The sequence below is a fragment of the Jatropha curcas genome, chromosome 4 (assembly GCF_041381405.1).
Source record: "Jatropha curcas cultivar XTBG-Jc1 chromosome 4, XTBG_Jcur_1.0, whole genome shotgun sequence".
NCBI lineage: Eukaryota > Viridiplantae > Streptophyta > Magnoliopsida > Malpighiales > Euphorbiaceae > Jatropha > Jatropha curcas.
In genome coordinates this window covers 27,204,615-27,219,550 of record NC_143154.1, presented here as the reverse complement: position 1 = coordinate 27,219,550, position 14,936 = coordinate 27,204,615, and the positions used below count along the sequence as shown (strand labels likewise).

At 30.9% G+C, this 14,936-nt stretch overlaps 3 protein-coding genes, 1 long non-coding RNA gene and 1 other non-coding gene across 5 annotated transcripts; 2 read left to right on the top strand and 3 right to left on the bottom strand.

Annotated features, from left to right (window-relative positions):
* Positions 1–511: 511 nt before the first annotated feature.
* Positions 512–1,837, bottom strand: LOC105646749 (scarecrow-like protein 3). The gene has a single exon (XM_012232671.3). The coding sequence runs from the start codon at positions 1,807–1,809 to the stop codon at positions 568–570; it is 1,242 nt and encodes a 413-aa protein (XP_012088061.1). The 5' UTR covers positions 1,810–1,837; the 3' UTR covers positions 512–567.
* An 838-nt stretch (positions 1,838–2,675) lies between these two features.
* Positions 2,676–5,813, bottom strand: LOC110010841 (uncharacterized). Its single transcript, XR_002285859.3, has 2 exons — positions 4,976–5,813; positions 2,676–3,203 (listed from the first exon to the last, which is right to left on the bottom strand). It is a non-coding gene; the product is annotated as an uncharacterized LOC110010841 (long non-coding RNA).
* A 2,985-nt stretch (positions 5,814–8,798) lies between these two features.
* MYB121 (myb domain protein 121) lies at positions 8,799–10,156 on the top strand. The gene is made up of 3 exons (XM_012232771.4): positions 8,799–8,986; positions 9,334–9,463; positions 9,555–10,156. Exons 1-3 carry the CDS (start codon positions 8,854–8,856, stop codon positions 9,961–9,963), a joined length of 672 nt encoding a protein of 223 aa, XP_012088161.2. The 5' UTR covers positions 8,799–8,853; the 3' UTR covers positions 9,964–10,156.
* Positions 10,157–10,974: 818 nt separating this feature from the next.
* Positions 10,975–11,048, bottom strand: TRNAI-AAU (transfer RNA isoleucine (anticodon AAU)). Its single transcript has one exon. It is a non-coding gene; the product is annotated as a tRNA-Ile (tRNA).
* A 53-nt stretch (positions 11,049–11,101) lies between these two features.
* LOC105646751 (chaperone) lies at positions 11,102–12,814 on the top strand. The gene is made up of 2 exons (XM_012232673.4): positions 11,102–11,283; positions 12,466–12,814. Exons 1-2 carry the CDS (start codon positions 11,171–11,173, stop codon positions 12,695–12,697), a joined length of 345 nt encoding a protein of 114 aa, XP_012088063.1. The 5' UTR covers positions 11,102–11,170; the 3' UTR covers positions 12,698–12,814.
* Positions 12,815–14,936: the final 2,122 nt, after the last annotated feature.

The following is a 14,936-nucleotide window of genomic DNA, read 5'->3' as shown; positions in this document are numbered from 1 at the left end:
CTGCCACTATCTGATTTTGAGGCATCAACTCACCACTATTTCTAGTTTATACGCTTTATACGGTTTTAATTCTAAATTAAAAGGTTTTCAAAAAAAAAAAAAAATCTAAATGAGAATTTTAAATTAAATTATAAAAAGCATTCAAATCGATAAATCTTGTAAATAATTTCATTTAGTTTGATTTGAGTTGAATAATTTTTAGCTATTTATATTTTATAAACATATTATATATATAATTAATTAGTTTACACCCGTTTTTGCTTTCAATAAATTTAAAATTTTATTTTCTTAATTTTGAAATTAACATGTATTTATTTAATTATTTAATCTTAAATTAATTTTCAAGTTTGAAATTTAATTCTTCACTACGGCATTAAATTAATTCAATATTGATATTACTAGTTGTGTTATTTCTTCTTTTGAACAAATAAAAGCTAGAAGTAATTCAAATTGGTGAAGAGATATCTACACAAGAAAATTTTCTTTTTTTAGACTCCAAATCATAATTCCCTTAAAAATACAATTAAAAATATATATACATATAAAAAGAGAGAAAGAGCAAATAGATTAGCATGTCCAAGCACTCACAGCATAAAGGGGACGATCTTGCCAGCAAATCATCAAACTTGATTTCTCACTAATTATCTTATAACCCTTACCAAAAGAATTAATAATTTGTTTGGCTTCCTCGTCAAAATTATACCACAACCTAACTGGCTTAAACCCACCTCTAGTCAACCTAACCATCCATTTACCATACCTCTCATGTCTTTCACATCTTTCCAACCCTTCACATGCTACAATATTTTCAATCTCTCTTCCAAACATTTCCTCTAAAACCAACCTTTCTTCATTACTCAAATTCCCTAAAGCAGAATCAATTGAATCGAATATTGCACTGTAATAATGTAATCCCTCCACGAATCGATCGACAAGTCGATTTAAATTATTGTTTGCTTCTTGCTCTACTAAAAACAGTAATTTAGGTGATGTCGATAAAATCATAGTTAAAAAATTACTCATCGATTTGCAATTTTTGATTTTATTGAATTTGTTACCTCCAAAATGTGCATCCACTCGATCGTCTTCTGTAAGTAAGATATGAAGATTTAATATAGATATAAAAGCTAATGCTTCTCCTGATCTTACCTTAATCATGTCTATGGTTACATCTCTTAAGCTCACACTTAGAGGATTAAATTGGAACGGGATGTCTAACATTGCAGCTTCTTTTACAAGCCTTTGACCCAACTTTTCTAAAATTGCTTTGTCACGATTGAGGCAAGTTATCTTCAAATGTGGAGGCCCATTGGGCAAGTGAACTAAGCTATGGAGAAGAGCTACCCACAATTTAGGATCAGTAGAGCCTAAATCCACAATGTGAATTATATTTTCATTGGTCATGGCTTGAACCAATGTTCTCACTATAACAATATTGACAAAACCAAAATAAGGGAATGCTCTTGCAAATAGAGCATTAGCCTGTTCTAGGTTTATTTTGGGTTTTTGGTCATGGTTTAGAGCCTTATATAGACCGGGCCAATGCTTGACAAGGCGGATGGCTAGACCGGAGGCGAATCTGGCTGCTAGTCGTTGGATGGAGTCACCAGACACCGATGAAAGCTCCGATATCTCCCAAAGGCAAGCATTAGCTCGGTGGAGATTGCCAGAAGAGGCATGATTGGAACATTTTAAGAGAAGTTGAATGAGACGAATGCCTCTTTTTTCAGCATTTAGAGTTTCATGAATAGGAGAGGATGATGATAATGCTAGAGATAAGGTTATATCTGGCTTTAACAAAGAACTCATCTAGGCTATATACTATTTTTTGGAGTGATTTATTGGTTTTGCTTTAGTTGTTGAAGCATTTGAGGATGCTTTGAGACTTATAGAGGTATCAATTTTGGAGGATGAGCAGGTGAAACTGAAACAAGAACTATGCTCTTGGAAGTATGTGACCACTCCAAAAGAAAAAGTACAAGAATTTAATAAATGATTTTTAGGAATCTATCTTGATTTATTCTTTTTAATTTTTTCGAAAAGAAAAAATCAAGGGAATATTATTGATTAATCATATGAACTTTTGGAGGATTCTAAAGTCATCTTAGCTAGAAGAATATTTGTAAAATATGGAAAAAAAATGTCAAAATAAATATCCAATTATTTCCAATATTCACTATATTATCTATTTTTGTAAGTGAATAACCTTGAATCTGGCCTTTCATATCTACCTAATTAGGTAAGACTACTTGATTAATATGACCATGTCTCGATTTTTCATCCATAATATTCCCATTTGTTAAATTTTCATTTTTTTTACCATATAGTATGATTTTCTTTTTGTGACCCCGAATGTTTGTTTTGGCTTTAATGTTGGATGCACTTAAACTCTGACCTCTTTGATTTGTCTTTATGGATTTGAATCAATGAATTACTACAAATTTGAATATATAAACTATGATCGTCATCTTACCTATATTTGCTTTCCAATATTTTTTCCCATTTGGCATTCTTTATTTTTTCTATATAAAAATTTATAGTATGACTTTTTGTATTAATTTTCCAAATAAATTTTGAATTAATATTGTAAGGTCAATCAAATATTTGTGGCCCTCATCACATAAAACATGTTATTTTGTCCATTAGGAGGATTTGAATGTGTGCCACCAATGGCGTAAGGCTTTGAACCATCTGCTCAAACGATTTAAATATCAAAGTTAATTGGACACAAGTGCCGCCTACCCACATTACGTCTCATTGTCCTCTAATCAAAAATATGCTTAGCTTAAAGACAAGGTTAGGCATTACAAGCCAAAAGAATGGTGTTAGTCCCGCATTAAAGTTCTCTTATAATAAATATACATGTAGTTCAAATTTTTCAATCATAAGATTAGGACCCCAAATAAATTAACTCATTTGCGAAATGCTAGAGATTCAATTTGAAAAAGTATTTAATGATCAAACTCGAGAAATAAACAAACGAGATGAGCACTTACTCAAATTTATCTATATTCAGCGTCGGAGCTTTAAGTCAGTATTTCAAGCCCGTGATATGAACTTCAACTCAAATTTGAGTCTATAAAGATTAACAGTTGAAAAAAAATCCGCTCGATCCTAAATCAGATTAACGGTTGCATGGCTGAGCAAACCGAAGTAGTTTTGCAAATTGGATTGGTGCTTGGTTATGAGATAATGACATATATCTAAAAAGAAAAAACAATCATTATAAATTCCACTATTAATCTTATAATTTTCCATACTCGAACAAAAAAATCCATATTCAACTAATGGACCATTCAAAATTTTTTTTTTCATATAAGAAAGAAGATGAAACATAATAATGATAAAAAAAAACATTGAGATGTGCATCAAGATAATCATTCAAAATATATAACACATGGCAAAATTAACACATATTTCATCCTCAATTTTAAACATAATTTTGGTCCCAAATTTCATAAGACATAAAACTTTCCAGTTTGATATTTTTCTTTTTGCTTGCCAAGAAATTTCATCCCTCCTGAAAGGTTTGATGGAAATTCCACCCTTCCAACATGAAGTGAATGCTACTACATGATCTCATATAACAAATGATAGTTTTGTCGAAAAAAAATGACCGGCTTTTTCATCAAAAAGATATGTGAAAGGATTTATCGCTTGAAAATCTCTCCCCAACAATTTTTTTTTTGTCTCCAAGAGATATATACTGGTACAAGATAGACAAGGACGAAGCCAGAATCTAAATAGAAGAGGGGCAAACCAAGGACGAAGCCAGAATCCAAATAGAAGAGGGTCAAACCATACAACACGTAAATGAAGGGGGACAAAGTGGTTGGAATACTTTGGAAAAATGGAGAAATTAGGGTTCAAACCGTGAAAACGCAGACCTTTTTTTTTCCTCCTCTTGGCAATTGACCCCCCTCTTCCAATGACTAGTTTCGTCCCTGAAGATAGATGTATTGTTACAAATCATAACAACTCTGTCAGACTTATCTTAATATATCCTTTCATAGTTTTCTAATTTTTCTTCAAAATATTACCTTCAATATTTCCTGTTCTTTCTCACTTGCATTATCAAGCTTTTTCCCCCCCGTATATGCTACAACACTTAAAAACAGCAAGTTATCTATAAACCGGTTCTCACTACCAACATATTTATACTAGTGCATAGCTTCCCATATGCATCTTCTTTCAAACTCACGAACCTGGATCATGTTCTCAGACCAATATATATATATATATATATATATATATATATATATATATGCAATGGATCTCACACGCAACCGAGATTTAATCCCATTCATCTTTGGCTATACAAACAGAGTCCAAGCAAGCTTTTCCCACAAATTTTCTTCCAATTTTGTTCGAAAGACATTTGATAAAAATTTTAAACAATCTATGAATTTGGTATAAATCTCTCATGGAACACCTATAGATTTGTCATTTAATTCAATATAAACATAATAACATTTATGTTAATTTGTATCAACTACATTCGTCATATTATAAAAATAAAAATACGAGTCCTATCCTCTATATGGGAAGAAATATACTCCATATCCATAAACGATATATGATTAATGCAATCCAATTACAGAAGGTACTAATATTAGCATTAACTACTATTGTTGTTACATTTTGTATATTTTAAATAAATTTAATACAATTAATTAATCTAACATTTCCTTTGAATAAAGAGATCTGAAGTTGGAAATTTTAGGTTAGATTAATTAATTACATTTTGGAATATTATTGTTCTTTTGGTTAATTATATTCAATAACCTAGATTAAATTCATGAATTTGAAATATCTACAAATTATGCTTAAATTCCATTTCAACGGTACTTTAAACTACAAATTTTTTCATACCAAGCTTAAAAACAGAAGCAAACTAAAACTCTGTACAAGTAAAGGAAAAAGTTAATTTAAAGTACGGATCTACAAATAACAAGTCAGATTCAGAAGATTTTACCTCATAAAACGCTAGATATTGTAGTTTTTGAAGCTTTTGATCGGATACGGTAAGTGAAAAGAGAAGGAAAGGGATGAATTATTGAAAACCATCGGTATGGGGGGTGTGGGTAAGATGATTCACAGAGATTTTCATCTTGCCCATATCGCCCATGCCAAAAGCTTCCAATGAATTCTATCTCCCTTTACTTTCTGATACGAAGCAAAATCCCTCGCCTACGCTTCCCTCTGTTCTCTCTCTTTTTTACATCGCAGAGAAGAGAAATGTTTGTTTACCCTATCTTGTATTCTTCGAGTCTAAGTGTCCATTTCAGATCGATTCAGAAAGCATGGGCCCATGTGGCACATGTAATGATGAGCCCAAGAGAATAAAGCCAGTAATCAAGCCCTGTAAATGAGGCATAGTTTTAGGCCCAACACAAGCATAGAGCATAATTATGGACACTTTTCTTCTTCTTCGTTTTCATCCTTTTCTTCTACTGTTACTAACTAACGCCAACTCTTTTTCCAGATCTGCAGATCTTGTTTAGGTACCTCGCACTCCTAATCACTGTCAGTCGCACTCGAAGATGACATCGTTCTCCTTTGCTTTATGGCAAACCCTAGCCGGCGACTTCCTCTTTCTCTTTAACAAATGATTCTTTGATTTTGAATTTCTTTTTTTTGTTTTCTGTTTCTTTTTCTAAATACACTGGTTTTGTTAGTAAGTAGTATATTAGGGAACCTAATTTTTTCTTTGTCCTCTGACCATCGTTCTTCTCGTGAACTTCTTTGCTAAACTGTTAAAAAATGAACGGAGATATATTTTAGTTTAACGGTGATAAACTACAAGGATATAATTATGTAATACTTAAAATATAAGGATAAATTAGCTAATTATATCGAAACAAAATCGTATTTTTTCCCATACCAATAAATTAAGAAAACACACGCACAATGACCAAAAGGTGCCACTCTTACGATCCTTAATCTAATAATAAATACATATATTAAAATATTTAAAATTAAAAAATAAAAATAAAAAGAGAGACTTTAATTTAATAATAAGATTACAATTTAGCCCGTCAAATTAAAAGATTTTATATCCAAATCACTCGATTATTGATATTAGGGGATTGAGATTTTCTTTTTCTTCCCGCTATAAATAGACTCGAGTATTTTCATACCAACTTTTACTTACAAACACTAAACTCAACTTAGATGATTTTAAAAGTACATATGCTCGATCAATATATAGTTTTCTTAGAAATATTATTAAAATTTTCTAAAGGATTTATAAGAGAAATCAAACTTTAATTAGAAAGAATTTGTTACACTTTAGAAAAATTTTATATCATCTGAGCATAAAAGATTAAAGAAATATACATAAATATGGGTAAATCACATACCAATAAAGTGTTTTAGACTTAGAGGCGAGTCTCTAATCTAAGAACAAAATCGTGCGGGTTGATTTCAAAATAAATAATATCTTGTTAATCGGACGGTGATAAAGTTCACTTAAAAAGATTTTTTTAGTGACATTATATCACAAAGCAATTAGATTTTAGTTTTTCTTTCTGTTTGTAGCCTGAAATTCCACAATTGGTTAGAGGTTGTCTCCGACAGCAACGTCTAGTATTGATTTGGTCATAAGCAGTGGAATAGGTAGGAGAAGGGTAGATTTCTTTACCCATACCACTTATTAAGGCATTGGTTTAGTAGTAGTTCACTTTCAAACATGTAAATTTTTATACTTAATTAACTAGAAAAAATAAGTGTGTTTTCTCATGGTGTCACTACTTTTCATCCCGATCATAAAAATTTTAAATTTTAATTAGTTAAGACTATCTTCTATTGTATAGTCCATAATATTTTTTCGGTCTGTTGGACCTTTTAATAAATAAATAAAAAATTATATATATAGCAATGTCATGCTATGGAGTATTAGAATTGTGTATAAAATATGAATATGTACCTAGAGCTTCTCCTGAACAAATATGAGGATGACACCTATACATTTTCCAATTATTGAACTTTGTAAGGATGAAATGTTCTAAGCTAAATAAATAAATATATAAATAGATCATGTTGGATTTGGCAACTTATTCTTACTTTTCTCTCATTCAATGAACTTTATAACATGAAAAAGAAATTGTCACTTTCTTCTCTTGCTAAAAACAGTAACCTCAGCTTTCCACTACTTTTCATTAGATTTAAATAATATTTTTTAAATTCTAAATGCAGCCTAAATCATTATTTTCACTTTTCCATCTATGTGGTGTTGTAAATGATCTATGAAGTCATTTATCTAGAAAGTCCTTTTCAATAATATTTTCTCCCTTATGAGATAAACATTCATATATATTTTATTCAAATAATTAAACGGAATCGATACGACTCTTAATATATCTAAAATAAATTTAAAAAATTTTATAGTGAAGAAATCTCGAATTTGAGATCTTTTACTCTCTATATAAATAAGACGACTAATCAAATCACACATGGTTGGCACAAAATTCAAATTTTAATACGAGATAAAGTATCTTATGTAATTAACTTCCATAATTATCTTCTTAACCGTTAAGAATCTTAGTTTTAACTTTCCTAAAATAATTTTAATTAACTTATTAGTGTTAGATCCCATCTTTATAAAGTCATCCATGAGTCTCCTCAAATGATTTGAAAACACATGGATGGCTCAAAATGTGTAAAAGAGAATTAGGTATGATTATTACAAATCAAGGACTTCATTTCAAAGATTTTAAGTACCTCTCCTACATGCATTGCACAGTGGAAAATACTAAATTGAAATTGAACTCTAAAAAGGAGAGAAGACCGACGAAGACCATTTCCGTTTTTGCACCATCAAACAATAAAATACTATTAATTAAGAAGATTGATATCTTTAATCCTCTCTCTATCATTACCTATAAATAGTCATTTCAACTATAAAATATGAAGCATATCCAATTAACGTATGCCCTAACATGCCAAGAATGTTGCTTATACTCATCCAAAGGCCACACCTGTGCTGTGACATCCAAAACCTGTCCCTTATCACATATTCAAAGACCGCATTACTTGGCATACTAGAAGCTTCATTTATGCTAATTTTTAAAAAATATTATATAATTATCATTAAACAATGTTTAAAGCATGCAATTAAGAATCCTCTGTCTCAACAGATGGTATGATGCCATTGAAGAAGAAGCCCTTTTCGAGGAAACATTCAACTACCCACTAGCTTTTCGGCTAGCAAAATACCAAGATTATATTTGCTTTCAATAGTTAAAGAATATTATACATAGTCAAGCTAAAACGTTGATAGATTCCAACTTGAGTTTGAGTTGTACGCTGATATCAAAGGAGTTCGATAAGTAAACTAAAATTTGACTCGTTAAATTTACTGAATGAGCTCAATAACTCTTTTTTAAACTAAATCTCGAGTAACTCATGAATGATTTAGTTTATTTACAATCTTATATATCAACTAGATTTCCATTAGTATGATTTATGGTTAGTCTACAGACAAAGTCAAAACCGTAAATTATATGATATTTAATATTGAGTGGACACACATGTTGAAAAGAAATTGGGCAAGAGACATTGAGTTGGTAAGCATATTGTCAAAACACTTGGACTCAAGTCATAGGATATAGAGGTAATGATCTGATCAAACCAAAAGAACTTAAAAGAGTAGAAATTGTACTAAAAAGCAAGTCCTAATGACCATATATTATATATCTCACTTTAGTTAATGACAAGCATTGACGTGACTGATACTGATATACGTATCTATAAGAAGCGTAGGTTCATTTTATGTCATACAATTTGGAGACAAACAACAAATATACACAGAGAGAAAGAGAGAGATAGTGAAAGTGAAAGTGAAAGAAAGCTATGATGATGGGTTGGAGAGTTCCTGAACAAGTGTGGAGGAAAGGTCCTTGGACTCCTGAAGAAGATAAGTTGCTTGCTGAATATGTCAAATTGCATGGAGAGGGAAGATGGAGTTCTGTATCTAGATGTTCAGGTAATTCATTATCTATTTACATATCTCATTAAAAATGTAGAAAAATGAAGCAATTAAGTGGAAGAAGCTATGAAATATATTAACTCTTTTCTCTTTCTTTATTGGGATAGTACAATTTTGAACTTCTAAGCCCCGGCTGAACACGATTCTATATTGGTAAATTTGCAAATTTATATAAATTATCTGTGCACTTTTTGGGTGGAAGCTAGAAAAGATATCTTAGCTTTTATCAATAATATATAGCACTAGATATTCTATATATTTGCCTTTCGTATTTATAATTAATTAACAGAAGTATTTCTTTTTGTTTTTTTCAAATTAATTTCATGCTGGCTTATTACCTGCAGGTTTGAATAGGAGTGGGAAAAGTTGTAGACTGAGGTGGGTTAATTACCTCAGGCCTGGCCTTAAACGAGGTCAAATAACACCTCAAGAAGAAGGCATTATTATTGAATTGCATGCCCTTTGGGGCAACAAGTAATGCAATAACTCTCTTCTATTTTCTTTCAGTTATGAATGATTAAATTATTTTTGTTACCATAATTATTTTTGATATTCATGTTTGTAGATGGTCGACTATTGCTCGATATTTGCCAGGAAGAACAGACAATGAGATAAAGAACTACTGGAGAACCCATTTCAAGAAGAAAGAGAAAAAACAAGAAAAGAAAAAAGGCAATCAAATTTTGATTAATACTCAAGAATTGCAGAAACACAAAGAACAAGAACAGCAGTTGGGAAATGAAATGAAAAGGGTACTAAAAGGTACAATTCAGGATGAAAAAGTTAATCATGATCATCAAGAAAAGCAAGAAATGGTATTTATGTGTCCCACTAATTTGGAGCATCAATGCTTGCCACCTGCTTTGATGTCTCAAGCAGATAATATTGCATCATGGGCAGATTTTATGGTGGATGATGGACTACTCTGGGGTGGATTGTGGAATCTTGATGATGATTATAATCGATTAGGTTGATCATAAAACTAACAGCAGCAAAATAACCTAATAAAATCTAGTGTGGACTTCAAACAATATTACTAATGAAGGGTACATTTTCTGAAGGAACATGTGGTTATGGTTATGAGAAAACAAATCATGTTGTGCTTTGTCTCTAATTGGTTAATTTGCACTACTTGTAACATTAATTATTAATTTACATTAGCAGACAATAAAATTTATTGTGAATTTTGTTATGCTTTTTATTTTTTTAGCAATTTGATTGGCTATGACTCTAGTTATTGATGATAAAATAATTTAGATTACATATTGTGTGTGATGAAGAATATAATGTCGTATCGTAATTTTAACATGTTGTATAGATTACAAAAGTATAATTAATTTAAAAAAGGAATTTTTTTTCCAAAGAATTGGGGAATTCTTGTTGCATGTTTTTTTTGTTAGAATAACTCTATGTGCTCAACACAAAGACAAAAAGGCATTTTGAAATTGTAAACTTTATTCCATGCCACTATGAAAGGCAAAGGAGGGTTTCTTTTTCTAGAATAAGACACCTTCTTATAAGTATCCAAGGTTATAAAATATTGTCAAACATGCCTACTTGGAAGTGCAAAAGTGATTCAGAATCCATTTGAAACCCACAGTAGTGTTAGTGACCATCAAGTACTTGTAGTAAACAAACTGCACATGAGATAAGAAAATAATGCCATTTATGTTTTTCTATAATTAATGGGAATATATTAAACAATATTTTAGTAAAATGTAATTTACATGCATCTCTCTTTTGGGTTTAGTTAATATTAGGAGTTTCATTAATCTTTGAGTATATGGCATTCTTTTCAACCTCATCAAAAACTTAATTGCATCTCTCTCTCCCTAGCGTATTTAAATTAAAATTTTTGCCGTTTAGAATATTACTTTATTATTGGGGCCCACTCAGTGGTTAAAGAAAAGGAAGCCCATAAGAATATTTGAAAAATTTTAAATCCAGGCCCATGCAGAAGTAAAAAGCCCAATAAAAATTTCATTTGGCCCATGCAGGTCTCGAACCTGCGACCTTCGCGTTATTAGCACGACGCTCTAACCAACTGAGCTAATAGGCCTTTGATTATTTTATTGAAAATTTATCATGTTTAGATTAAACGCTATGATATGGATAAGGCTGTGCTTCCTCATAAGAATGATTTGTTGAAGCAAACCTACAGCGCATCTAAAAGAGGAGGAGATGAACAATATAACTGCAAGTGAAATAGCAGGACTTGGGGTTGGTACTTTACTCCTATGTTGCGCCATTGCCGCCCCAAAAATTGACTCTTTCATCTCTGCTTCACAGAGAAGGTAAAAAAGTTACCAAATTGGAACAATATCTCACAAATTCCCCTTTTTATTTTCTTTGCCTCCCTTCTTCTTTCTGGGTTATTGTATAATTTGTTACGGACAGGTTGTTTTCTACTTTTGTATAGGTTCCTATTTTCATAATTGGATTTAGTTATTCCTATCCTTTTCTATCATGTTTTGCCAATATGAAATTTGCAGGTAGGAACAAGAAAGAACTTTTGAATGCAATGATTCATTGTAATTGGAAATTCTATGAATTTTTGCTTGTCTTTAATCATTTTATGATACTCAATTTAGTGTTGGAACTATGAATAGAGGAAAAATATTAGATTAGGGAATCATTTAGAAGGAATAGTGATTAATTAGTGTCAATTGCCAAAATAATATTTTGTAGCCCTGGAATTCATTTTTGTGAAAATGAAGCTAAAGGGTAAAAAATATAATGACTTGAGGGGGTCACTGAGCCTTTACATTTAACTTATGTTATGTGACATGTCTTTCTTGCATGTGGAGCTGTGAAAAGGAAAATTTCGCCGTTGAAGGAATTACAAATCTTTATGAGGAGAATTGACTCTCATCATCTGGAGATATTGGAATCTGTTCTTTTTCTTTTATTCTATTTTTATTTTGCTATTCTCTGCTAAGGTGTTATCTGGGGTCATTCTGGCATTGCAGTAAGTCCATCTCGCTTGTCTAATCATCCACTTCACTATTAGAGGATTCACAGACACAGAAAATAAATCTAGCTCTAGGAATCAAAGAAAAGAAAGAATGTTAATATTGTGGATAAAATTCTGCATTACTCTCTGCTGGAATTGTGTTGTCTACTCTAAATTGATTAGTGAACGACATTAACTTGCAGTTTTGACTAATGCAACCATGTTTAGTTTTCAAATTCCTTTTTTTTTTTTTTTTTTTTTCCAATTTTGAGTTCAACTTAAGTTCTAGTAAGTACTTTTATCCATCCCAATTAATTGGTTTTGCATTTATAGCATAATTGATCTGGTTCTAATAAGCACAATATTGATTTTTTCATTATTTGATTCTGCATTAGCAGCACTGTAAAAAATGAATACTAAATTTTGCATTCTTTGTGCTGTGCCAATATGATTTTAGTAATTACATATGATTCAATGTAATTATATTTTGAAATGGTGCATGTTCAACTGTTTGAATTTCCAGCTCTCTGGGGATGTGCAAGAAATGCGGTGATCTGAGAATGATAGCATGCTCAAATTGTAAAGGAATGGGATTGATCAAAGAAAGAGGACCATTAAGTTTCAACTTGATTGATGACTTGTATCAGTCAATTGGTGGAGAATCAAAGGTGAAAACCTTCAAATGTAGTAAATGCCAAGCTACAGGTCGTTTCTGCTGCCCGGATTGCTCTAAAGTACCATCAGTGAAATTGTAATTATATGCACATCTCTTAACCAGATGTTGTGTTGTCCTTATTCCAGAACTTAACTGGTTGTATTCAAACCATAGATATCGTTTTCTGAATGATAATTTTTCTTTATCTGGTGGAAAATGTCATAATTTTTCTGACTAGTGATTGTCCAAAGAACAAGTCTTTCTACTAAGAATCATAAAAAAAAAAGTTGGTAAAGAAGGTTGGATGTCAGTTACATGCCCTTATTGTAGGAATCCTTGGTCATGTAGCTAGTTTTAGCTCGACAGCCATAGCACCTTGGAACTTTATGGTTGGTGGTAGATAGGAAGGTTAGGACTTGTATGGCATCTATCTTGGTAATGAGCACATATTCAATTTTTCTTTTGGAAAGACAAACTAAATGAGCTTTCAAATCCGTCTTAATTCAAGCACATATTTTGTAATAAAGAATGGTTACACATAAAATCCCCACATATACGTATTCTATGGTTCAAAGGTCTTTTTTAGGCCTTGGCTTGCTTCAGGTGTTTACCTGTTGACTACCTTTTGTCATGATTATCTTTCATTAGGGAATTTTATATTGTGTTTATGAAGAGTGAAGGGTTGAATCTCCTCCATCAAAATGTTTATCACCAACTGGGTGAATACTAAAAAAAATATGAGGTAAAGGGCCTGACGGGAGAGTTTACTTTGTGGGTATTCGGATTTATAATCTAAGCCATGATGATCAATTCCGCAGATATTCCTTGCATTGAGTTGTTTCCCTTTGGATTAAATTGAAGAAAGGTTTATATTATTAAAGCTTAAATTAGCAAATATGGTATTTAAATAAATAGAAAAAGAAGAAAAATTACTATTATTTTATAGTTGTTCTCAATTTCCATCTACCAAATAAAATTTATTTAGCCCCAAATCCTTGTGATTAAATATTTGGATTTCATATCATATTATTTTTTTTTTAAAAAAAAACAAGTTATAAATGAAACACAAATACAAAACGTTAATCATTTCAAATTATTTTCTACTAAAACTATAAAATTTAAAGATATGCTAAGCATTAGGAAAGTGTGCTCTGGTTGGAGGCACTTATTTCCTCTCTTGTTGCCTAGCATCTAAGAGTATCTCCCGTGTAACTATGGATTGTGGCTGATGTATTTTAATAAATAAAAATTTTGGATAGTGATTTGACTGAATATGTAATTGTAGATATTAGATTTTAAAAATAGTTCTCCAATGCACCAAGAAGTAATCAGTTTCAGGGCAAGAAGAAATTTCAGAGCAAATAAAGGAGAAGAGATAAAAGACAATAAAAAAATAAGAAAAAAAATGAATAAATAAGAAAAAATAAAAAGGTGAATCATGCTATTTAATAGACTCTTTGAAAGTAGAGAATATAATAAATAATGTCTCTTTTTCTTTCTTATACATCAGACTCACAAACTAAGCAGATAATGGCGTTGGGAAAATTTTTTATTATTTTTAACTTTTAATTTTTCAAATGTGACAAATAAATAAACGTAATCAACATTTATATCGGAGATGTTTGTTGAAACACTCGTTGGTGATAGAAAATACACCTGGGATTTAATAATACTCACCCTCCTTCAACTCTTTAATTTGTAGTAATTTTTATTTTTTAAATACCATAATATTTTATGAAAGAACAAAATTTATATTTACATTTTTCGCCTCCCTCCCTTGACGTCTGCTTAAATTAACACGCGTTGATTTTAGGCCCATGTGACCACATTTGACTATTTCTTTTCTTTTCTTTTAAGAAGAAACACTTTGACTAAATTAACCAATGTGATTCTCGTTTATTGGTTAGTAGCAACCCATTGCCTGCCACTACTTTGTGGAATGTGGAATAACAACGACATCTATATCATCATTCCTTTCTTTTTTTTACCATGTCCATAATTTATAGGTACTCAACTCGCTCCGAATTGATTGATCAATCCAAAACGCGGACGAGTTAGACTGAAAACATGCATTGGAATATCTTTCAACCATTTAAAAAATATAACAAATATAAATTGATTGAATTATGATTTAACCGATTCAAGTTGATTGAATTTTTAATATAGTCAATTTAATTCTTTGATTGTTATAATTATTTAATTAATATATATTATTAATAATTTTATGACTAATTCATCAAATTACTGATTTGTAGATAAACTATTAATCTATTTGTTCGCTTCATTTGTTAGGCAGTGTCCGACCAACTTTAATAATACTTATATATAAAACTAAAATA